We start from the raw sequence: 11,256 nt of genomic DNA, 5'->3' as shown, positions 1-11,256 counted from the left end.
CAGAAGTTGCGCAGATTGTCCAACTCCTCCAGGATGGCACATCCATGCATGCTGATGTGTCTCTCATTACAATCTCCAGAGCATGAAGGAGATTCCAGGAGACAGGCAGTTTCGCTAGGAGAGCTGCACAGGGCCGTAGACGGTCTTCCTCATCCCATCAGCAGGACCGATATTTGCTGCTTTGTGCAAGGAGGAACAGGTTGAGCACTGCCCGAGCCGTACAAAATGACCTCCAGCAGGCTACTGGTGTGAATGTTTTTGCCCAAACAGTCAGAAACAGACTTCACGAGGGTGGCCTCAGGGCACGACCTTCTGTAGTGTGCCCTATGCTCACTACTCAGCACCGTGGAGCTTGATTGGCATTTGCCATAGAACACCAGAATTGGCAAGTCCGCCACTGGCGCCCTGTGCTTTTCATAGATGAGAGCAGGTTTACCCTGAGCACCTGTGAAAGGGTCTGGAGAAACCAAGGAGAGCGCTATGATGCCTGCAACATCATTCAGCATGACCGGTTCAGTGGTGGGTCAGTGATGGTCTGGGGAGGCATTTCCATGGAGGGACGAACAGACCTCTACAGGCTAGAGAACGGCAGTCTGACTGCCATTAGGTATCGGGATGAAATCCTTGCACCAATGGTCAGACCCTACACTGGTGCAGTATGTCCTGGGTTCCTCCTGATCCACGACAATGCCCGGAATCATGTGGCAAGAGTTTGCAGACAGTATCTGGAGGATGAAGAAATTGACACAATTGAATGGCCCTCACGATCACCTGATCTAAACCCGATAGAACACCTCTGGGACATATTGTTCCGGTCCATCACGCCGCCAGGTTGCTCCTCAGACTTTACAGGAGCTCACTGATGCTCTTAGACAGATCTGGGAGGACATCCCACAAGACACCATCCGTCGTCTCATTAGGAGCATGCCGCAACGTTGTCAAGCATGCATACAAGCACGTGGGGGCCACACAAGATATTGAAAAGAATTTTGAGTTACAGAAATTGAATTTAGGCAAAATGGACACCTGCTCTGCCAGCGTTCCAGTCTCCCACTTTTTCTTTCTCATCCAATAAAAAAAATCATGCTGGATATGGTTGTCCTGCCCCGTTTGTTACAGGGGCACACAAAAAAAAAGCAGATGATGAAAAGAATTAGTTGGCGGTAAGTGCTGTATCTGTCATGTAGGTAGTGCTTCCAGGCTTCCATTAAACACCAGACCTGCTAACAAGTTGAGACCAAACAACATACTCTAAGTCTGTTAAAATTTGCTTACAAAGAACAGTTACATTATTTGCCATTATTAGCTTATTTTCAAGAATTTATTTATAAAAATGATCAAATCTTAAATCTAAAGCTTAAGTGTGAAGTAAACTTAACCAACCATATTTTAACGGCTAAGTCTATTTTAAGCATTTTTTCATTTAATGCAAACCCACCTAGTTCTTAATTAGACTTATACCAACACGCTTCAAAACTAAAATGCTTATCTTCTGCAATCTCCAGTAACCTTCAGGGATGACGTAATTTCAAGTATGCAAAATGCATTGTTGATTGCCGCGTTTATTGCTCTTAGCCACTGTTATCATGTTATTCGGTGCAATACCTCGGCACGGTGTGGAGATGCATTATTCACATTTAGGCCAACAGTTGTTTGAGTGGCCAATAGATAAGAATAAGCACGTAAATGATCTTTTTAGTCCTCACACAGGAAAATGGATTTCATGCCAGTGTTGAGTGTTATTTGCTTTTCTTACAAGCACTTCAAAGATCTCAGATGTCAGAAGATTCTCAACCGTTTATATCATCATAAGGTGTTTGCAAAAAGGTAGATTTAATTATCATCACTTTTGAAACACGTGTAGTATTACTGCTATTACATGGGAAATGAACTTGTCATTGTTACATAATCATCATTATCTAAAAAATATATACTGTATTACGCAGTGTAAAAGCACCACTAATATGCTATCATTACCGCTAATGATGCCGGTGGTACATGGGGCCCTTCGTCATTTTCGTCACCCCGTGATCGAATCCTTTGTCCTTTATGTAAAAAAACGCCGCACCGTTGACGTCACTTGCAGTTCAAATTACAGTAATCCCTTGCTAGTCACTCCTGAGTATAAGTCACACCCCCACCCATACTATGAAAAAAAAAACGCGACTTATAGTCCCAAAAATACGGTAATTATATTTTATGCTGCTGGCCTAAAGTTACTACTTTATAGGTTCAGGGACTTATTGTGTTATTGCTGAGTAATTACTTTATGAGCCTCTTACATTCTCAAAAAGGACAAGTTGATTGCATTTTAGGCAGTTATTAATTGGCTGTTAATACGTACATTGTGGACTAAGAGTGGAAATTGGGCACCGCTGAACATTTGACTTGGAGCAAGTTTTTTGCTAGAATAACGTTTAATGATATCAATAAATGGATATGTACGTTACCTCTCCATTTTCCAAAGGAACGATTCGGGAATATTCGGTGCTGCAAATTATGTCGTTGTCGTTGTAGATCCTTTTGATGGTTTGATGCCCGAAGCGCTCGATGCAGTCTCGCTTAGAGGCTACGCACACACGCGCGTGCGCGCGTGCGCGCACACACACACACACACACACACACACACACACACACACACACACACACACACACACACACACACACACACACACAGAATAACATTGATTAGAATTGTTGACGTCTTTGTTCATCCCACAAGTCCCTAAACGTCCCTGCCCATTTCTAAGTGCCACAATGACATTGTTTACTCCATTGACTTACTTACTGGTAAACTAATGAAGCATATGAATGGTTGTCTGCCACGTCGTCCAATCCCTTCCAGCTGGATATATATATATATATATATATATATATATATATATATATATATATATATATATATATATATATATAAATATGTATGCCGTCGCAGCAGGCGGGGGAATGCTCGCGAGTCGCCGAGGCTAACGTTGCCCGCTACCCCCCCCATATATAAAAAAATAATTTTCTCAACAGATTTACACGATTCACAAAAATGATACTTTCGACGGAAAAAAAACACGTAAATACGCGGATCTGCGGAAAAATCTCATCCCTATAACTTAGCTTCTTTTTTTTCTTTTTTCACATTTTATGTATTGTTTTCTATTTCTTAGTTTTTTTCATACAACTTGCATAACGTTAACATAATGCAATATATGATGTTGGCCTTCTCACATATGATTGTTTCAGTGATCGTTTTACCAGCAATCTCCTTTTCCTTTATCCATACAAGCAAAAGGCTTTCCATCTCTTCCAACGTAGGCCTGCAATGTTTAGAGATGAGCTTGACCGCTTTGAGGGCTTATATCTGCTTGATGATCGTCAAAATTGTTGAGACGTTTTTACGTCCATATTGTTTCGCACGATCACTCACACGCACTTCCGTGCTCATGTTTTCTCATGATTTCTTGCTTTAATTGAAAGGAAATCATCACCTTCTTCCTTTTTCACAACTACCATTTGCGTTAAGCCTTCTTGGGACGCTATCTGATGTCATCCTGATGTGCCGCCGTCTAACGAGCTAACCATGATGACGTTGGATGTTGGGAATGATGTCGGATGTTGAGTCAAATATTTGGTCAAATTTCACATCGTATGTTGAAATATTTGTATGTTTCAGCAATCGTATGTAGAGGTTTGACATTACAATATGAAGCACATCGTGATACATTTTTTAGCCATATCATCTGGTCCTATTTTTAACAGTTTATTTTGTTATTTGTTAAAAAAAAAAACCTCAAACATGGAACTATTACGGTGTCTGGACTTGACCACATGTGGAATGATTAAAAGTCAATCTCATGTTTGCTCATCTTAGCTGACATTTAATGTAATTAATATTCATCATCATTTGTACTCACAGGAGAAGTACTGCCATGGCTGGTACGTCTGCCCGAAGTCCACCGACCTTTCTAGAACCCACAGATCTGGACGTGGAGAATTGGCGAACTTGATGAGCACATAGGCCACATGGAAGAGCTGCGCGCACACACAAACACACACGCACGCACACACAGATCATTGTCAGTGACATCATCCTCATCCTGACAATTATGCTAATGGACGGCAGATGTTCCACACAGTTACTGTTTCTGGAACGGCCTCGAGGAGATCATGTAAACCTAAGAAGATCATGTGAACCCAAGAAGCATTCCATGCTAAAAGAAATATTTAATTTCTTAAACATGTCAACAGGACTGCAAAATTTCCTCTATCGGTGAGATTAGTATTAGTAGCTCCATTTTGCTAACTTGAGTTGGCTGGTGGAGTGGGTTTTCAGTGGTAATGTTGGGGACCCCAAAGATCCATTTTCACCAGGATACCCAGGTTTTCAACACTTGACCTTTTGGCAAGTTGAGGCCCAAAAAAGGATACTGTTTGGTAATCATCCATTTTGCATCACGCTTGTCCTGTTGTTACACATACCGTAGTCATTAAGTCATCACACAGGGATGAGAATGGCAAATGTGAAAAAGCACGGAAAAGTAGCACTGAGGGGTGTGTGTATGTTATATGTGTGTGTGTGTGTGTGTGTGTGTGTGTGTGTGTGTGTGTGTGTGTGTGTGTGTGTGTGTGTGTATAAAATAATACGTAATTTTCGGACTATAAGTCGCGGTTTTTGTCATAGTTTGGGAGGGGGGGGCGACTTATACTCAGGAGCGACTTATATGTGATTTTTTTCACAAATTTTCAAAATTCAAAAATCTGCGATGTAGTGAAACCGCGATAAATAAACCGCGATGTAGCAAGGGATTACTGTCATTTGAACTGCAAGTGACGTCACCCGTGCCGCGCGGCGGTTGTTTCCATAAAGGACAAAGGATTCGATCACGGGATGACGAAGATGATGAAGGGCCCCACGTACTACCGGCATCACTAGCGGCTTTGTTTGTAAGTGACACGGAGGACAAAGAGTTTGAATGATTTAATGATTTGGAGTGACACAGAAGGTTTGAAAAACTATTATGGCTTTTATGCACGCCCGGTCCTTCTCAACGGGAGCTCTCTTTCACCTCCATGGATGGAAGTCGGGGGTCGGCACTCGGCCGGGTGGCTGTCCGGGGACGCTGGATGGGGCTCGGACATGGCTTTTACGCACGCCCGCTCCTATTCTATGGAGCTCTTTTCCACCTCCGTGGCTGGAAGTTCAGTAGTTGTTGGCTCGTTGAACTCTTGTTTTGTTAAATAAAGAGACGTTTACCAAACCCACGTCTTTCCTGGTACTTTGTTAACGCTAGAATATAGTGTGTACGTTCACCACCTTTGCACGGATCTTCAACCGCTCCCTGGAGCTGTGTGAGGTGCCCTCGTGCTTCAAGAGCTCCACTATCGTTCCGGTGGCCAAGAAGCCCGCCATCACAGGATTGAATGACTATAGACCTGTTGCTCTGACATCTGTGGTCATGAAATCTTTCGAGAGGTTAGTGCTGAACCACCTGAAGGATGTCACGGGCCCCCTGTTTGACCCCCTCCAGTTTGTCTACCCGGCAAACAGGTCGGTGGATGATGCAGTCAACATGGGACGGCACTCCATCCTGCACCACCTGGACACCCCAGGAACATACGCCAGGATCCTGTTTGTGGATTGCAGCTCGGTGTCAACACCATCGCTCCTGACATCCTCCAACAGAAGTTTATCCAGCTCGCGATGCCTGCCTCCACCTGTCAGTGGATCACCAGCTTCCTGACCAACGTGTGAAGCTGGGGAGCATCACATCTGACACCCGGACCACCAATACTGGCGCCCCTCATGGGTGCGTCCATTCCCCACTGCTCTTCTCTCTCTACATCAAGGATTTCTCCTCAGGTGACTCTCCTGTGAAGCTCCTGAAGTATGCAGACGACACCAGTCTCATCGGACTGATCCGGGATGGTGATGAGACTGCGTACAGACAGGAAGTGGAGCGGCTGGTCCACTGGTGCAGCCAAAACCACCTGGAGCTGAACCCGCTCAAGACCGTGTAGATGACAGTGGACTTCAGGCGAGACCCTTCACCACTTTCACTCCTCACTATCCGCAGTAATACTATAATCTCCTCAGACACCTTCATGTTCCTGGGAACCACAATCTCTCGGGGCCTGAAATGGACCGGCCACATAGACTCTGTCAGGAAGAAGGCCCAGCAGAGGCTGTACTTCCTGAGACAGCTCAAGAAGTTCAACCTGCCGCGGGAGGTGCTGAAGACCTTCTACACTGCCATCATCCAGTCTGTCCTCTGCACCTCTATCACTGACTGGTTTGGATCGGCCTCCAAACAAGACAAGCACAGACTGCAACGGACAATCAGGACTGCAGAAAAGATCATTGGAATCAACCTCCCATCTATCCAAGACTTGTACCTGTCCAGGACCAGGAAACGTGCAAGCAACATCTCCACAGACCCTTCTCACCCAGGTTACAATCTGTTTGAACTACTCCCCTTCGGACAGCGTTATAGAGCCCTGTACGCCAAAACCAGCAGACACAGAGACAGCTTCTTCCCCCAGGCTGTTGCTCTGATGGACTCACACCTCTCCTAAAGTCTCAGAGTCATTGCTGTGCAATAACATCCTGCTCTCCACACCTTTTTTGAATTGTCTACACTGTTTGTACTATGTGTCCTCTCTGCATCCGTTGCAGCCTGGTCATCCTGGAAGAGGGACCCTCCCATCTGAGGTCTCTTCTCAAGGTTTCTCATTTTCCCAAGTTGGAGTTTTTCCTTGCCCTCCTGGGAGTTTAAGATCAGGGGATGTTTGAGAATATTTGTCATTTTTCACATGTCCTGAGTGTTGTTAGTCACCTAAATGTTGAACAGAGGCTGTGATGTACAGAAGTCAAATTCCTTGTTTGGCACACTCAAACATGGCGAATAAAAACTCTTGAATCTTGAATATTAAGGTGCAAGATAAACCAAAAGTAAGTCTAACTTCGAGGGCACTTCCTGTTTCTGGCTAAAGAATTGGGAGTCTGACGAAATGCAGCAGCGCAATAGAAAACAGCCCGAACTCGTACGCGTTATCGCAAAGTTAAGAAGTTCAAGTATAGTACCCCCGTTTGTTCACTTGCAGGCCAAAGTGTTCAATGGTTGGGCTGTGATGTAAAATAAAGCTAAGCTCACAGTATACATCAGTACTCAAGAACTCTTGTCTCCTTTGTGAACGAACTGGCATAGATACATTGCAAGGAGTACGTGGAAGATAATTTATTAGCCTCACATTTTCTTTTTCTTCTTGGGGGTGTAGAGGTGTAGAAAATTAGAACAGGTTCTCCCCTCACCAACCAAAGCGAGGACATCAAGAATAAAGTGACATTTATTTTTTGTAATAAAAGTTTGAAAAGGCAAAAATAAAACGGTTGTTTTGGTTTTCTGTGTATTTTACAGAGTAATAGGGCAAAAGGTTTGACTTTTGGGATAATCTGTCACGCATTATTTGTTTTTACATCAATTCCTAAGGGAAATGTTGCTTCTATTTACGTTACGTTTCTACTTACAAACTCGATCCCAGAACCAATTAAGTTTCTATGTAGAGGTACTACTGTATATACTGTATTTTCCGGACGATAAGTTGCAGGTTTTTTTTCATAGTTTGTCCGAGGGTGGGACTTATAATCAGGAGCGATTTATATGTGAAATTATTAACACATTATTACTTGGTCATTAACACATTACTTAATTGATCACTTCACATGTTATTTCCACTTTAAATCGCATGAGGTCGCATTAGGCCTGTGGAATAATTGGAACAGCAACTGACAATGAGTCCGAATCCATTCACTGACTTCCGAAGTTCCGGAGTTGTTTATAACAGTGGTCCCCAACTTTGTTTGCGCCACGGACAGATTACGTGTTAGAAATACTTTTGCGCCCCGACCTTTATATAAATAAACAATACATTTACATAAATAAATCATACATTTACAATAAATACATAAATACAATGAAATAAAATGATACGACTGGAATAAAACCAAATTTAAACCACATAAAAATAAAACTCACCATTACGTTGAATTAGTGGGAGCACTGAGCTTGTTTATCAGAAACGAGCCGGTCCCATCTAGGCGTAATTGGAGACAATGACACCCAAAGGGTGCTGTTGATGTTCACGTTTTTTCTTTGAAAAAAATTCCAAAAGTTTGTCTTTTAATGCAGGATGCTTGGTCTCCATGTGCCGAAGCAGTTTTGAAGGCTTCAATGCCTCGTTAGCTAGCCTCCTGCCACATATTATGCAGTGGGCTTGGCGCATCAGAGTCACCTGTGGCGATAAATCCATATTTAAAGAAGGACTCCTGAAATTTTCTTTTAAATGCAGCTTTCCTTTTCTTAGAAGTCGTAACCTCTTCTTCCATCTCCTCATTGGGCTTTTTTCCCTTTCCGAAGAAGCTTTCCAAACATCTGTTTCTTGCTCATTTTTGCTTGCTTCGCGGGCTCGACTCGGGTGACATGTCACATGACCGGGACGAGCGTCTTGACCTGAATTAACCTGTGTCAAGAGACACAGATGCACCAACGGATGTAATTGGGAGAGAATCGCCAAATTTGTCATATTTTTCAAAATAAATTCTTACTAATTTTTGCTAACTTTGCAGGCTCGACTGGGGAAACATGTCACGTGACCAGAACGAGCTTCTTGACCTGACTTGATTGATCAGCGATGAAAAAATATAGATTTTTTTTTCTTTTTATGTGTGGCTTGGCAGCCCGGTACCAAGTGACTCACGGAACGGTACCGGTCCACAGTCCGGTGGTTGGGGACCACTGGTTTATAACAAAGAGGACAGCGATTGACACAGAGGACGAAGATTTTGATGGATTTAATGATTTGAAGTGACACGGATGGTTCGATAAACTTGTTATTCAAGTTATAGTTATTTGATATATAGTTTCTTTCGTGTAGCAATTTGTATATTGTTAGGGATTAGTAATTTCCGATTACCTAGGGAGGCAGTGAAGATAGCAGAGGGAAAGAGAAGGGAAGAGAGAGGCACTTTGTTAGTGAGGCGACACACACTGTGTGTTGGCTCGTATGTTGAACTCCTGTTTTGTGAAACAAAGAGCCAGTTACCAAACCCACAAATTGACTGGTACTTTGGTAACGCTACAATTAAGTTATATAGTTATAGCGCCGCATGTACTTCCGGAGTCACCAGCAGTGTTTTTTTTTTTTTTTTAAGTGACAGAGAGGACGAAGATTTTGATTCACCAGCTCAGTGGCCTAGTAGTAGAGTGTCCGCCCTGAGACTGGAAGGTTGTGGGTTCAAACCCCGGCCGGGTCATACCAAAGACTATAAAAATGGAACCCATTGCCTCCCTGCTTGGCACTCAGCATTAAGGGTTGGAATTGGGGGGTTAGATCACCAAAAATGATTCCCGAGCGCGGCGCCGCTGCTGCTCACTGCTCCCCTCTCCCCCAGGGGATGGATCAAAATCACATGGGGATGGGTTAAATGCAGAGGACAGAGCCCTTTGAGACTGCTTGTGATTTAGGGCTATATAAAAACTTGACTTGACTTGACTTGACTTGATGGATTTAATTATTTGGAGTGACATAAATGGATCAATAAAATTGTTATGTATGTGATAATTATTTGATATACTGTTTATATATCCCCTCCGTGAGTCATCACCTTATCCTAGTGAAGGGGTTTGACCCTATGATCCTAGGAGCCATGTTGTCTGGGGCTTCACGGCCCTGGTAGGGTCACCCATGGCAAAAGGGTCCTAGGTGAGGGGCCAGACAAAGCACGGCTCAGAAGACCCCTCATGATGAAAAAGACAAATGGACCTAGTTTTCCCTCGCCCGGACGCGGGTCACCGGGGCCCCCCTCTGGAGCCAGGCCTGGAGGCCGGAAATAGCCCAAATAAAAAAACGTGGGTCCCTCTTCCCATGGGCTCACCATCTGTAGGAGGGGCCAAAGGGGTCGGGTGCAAAGTGAGCTGGGCGGCAGCCAAAGGCGGGGAGAACCTTGGCGGTCCGATCCCCAGCTGCAGAGGCTGGCTCTAGGGACATGGAATGTCACCTCTCTGGCTGAAAAGCAGCACGAGCTGGTGTGTGAACAAGAGGGTAGCCTCCCTCCGCCTTCGGGTGGGAGGACGGGTCCTGACTGTTATTTGTCTCTATGCACCAAATGGCAGCTCAGAGTACCCAGCCTTCTTGAAGTCCCTGGAGGAGGTGCTGGAAAGCGCTCCTTCTGGGGACTCCATCGTATTACTGGGTGACTTCAATGCTCACGTGGGCAATGACAGTGAGACCTGGAAGGGCGTGATTGGGAGGAACAGCCCCCTTGATCCAAACCCGAGCGGTGTTCTATTGTTAGACTTCTGTGCTCGACACGTATACCGTCTTCAGACATAAGGGTGTCAGTGTGTGCACTTGACACCCTAGGCCGCGGTTCGATGATCGACTTTGTAGTCGTGTCATCGGATTTGCGGCCGTAAGTTTTGGACACTCGGGTGAAGAGAGGGGCGGAGCTGTCAACTGATCACCACCTGGTGGTGAGTTGGCTCCGATGGTGGGGGGGAAGATGCCGGTCCAACCTAGCAGACCCAAACGCACTGTCAGGGAACGTCTGGCAGAATCAGGAAGAGCTTTAACTCACACCTCTAGCAGAGCTTTTCCCACGTCCCGGGGTAGGCGGGGGACATTGAGTCTGAGTGGACCATGTTCCGTACCTCCATTGTTGAGGCAGCCAACCGGAGCTGTGGCCGTAAGGTTGTTGGTGCCTGTCGTGGCAGCAATCCCCGAACCCGCTGGTGGACACCGGCTGTAAGGGATGCCGTCAAGCTGAAGGAGTCCTATCGGGCCGTTTTGGGAGGCAGATGACAAGTACCGGATGGCCAAGCGGAACGCGGCTTCGGCAGTTGCTGAGGCAAAAACCCGGGCGTGGGAGGAGTTTGGTGGGGCCATGGAGAATGACTTCCGGACGGCTTCGAGGAGATTCTGGTCCACCATCCGGCGTCTCAGGAGGGGGAAGCAGTGCACCGTCAACACTGTTTACAGTGGAGATGGTGTGCTGCTGACCTCGACTCGGGATGTCGTGAGTCGGTGGGGAGAATACTTCAAAGACCTCCTCAATTCCACCGACACGCCTTTCATTGTGGAAGCAGGGCCTGGAGACTCTGAGGCGGACTCTCCAATCTCTGGGGTCTAAGTCACTGAGGTAGTTAAAAAACTCCTCGGTGGCAGGGCCCCGGGGGTGGATGAGATCCGTGCGGAGTTCTTAAAGGCTAT

At 45.4% G+C, this 11,256-nt stretch overlaps 1 protein-coding gene across 5 annotated transcripts in view; it reads right to left on the bottom strand.

The window, feature by feature from the left end:
* lama5 (laminin, alpha 5) overlaps positions 1 to 11,256 on the bottom strand; it is a 237,792-nt gene that overhangs the window by 197,219 nt on the left and 29,317 nt on the right. For all 5 annotated transcript variants that reach the window (XM_085923196.1, XM_085923214.1, XM_085923231.1 and 2 more), the window contains 2 exons: positions 3,906 to 4,023; positions 2,451 to 2,569 (listed from right to left, as the gene is read on the bottom strand). In XM_085923196.1, coding sequence (XP_085779322.1) covers positions 2,451 to 2,569; positions 3,906 to 4,023 — 237 coding nt within the window. The remainder of the gene's footprint in view (positions 1 to 2,450; positions 2,570 to 3,905; positions 4,024 to 11,256) is intronic.

Source organism: Syngnathus leptorhynchus, chromosome 1 (assembly GCF_054491065.1).
Source record: "Syngnathus leptorhynchus isolate UIUO chromosome 1, UIUO_Slep, whole genome shotgun sequence".
Taxonomy (NCBI): domain Eukaryota; kingdom Metazoa; phylum Chordata; class Actinopteri; order Syngnathiformes; family Syngnathidae; genus Syngnathus; species Syngnathus leptorhynchus.
This window is presented reverse-complemented; position numbering and strand designations above follow the sequence as displayed.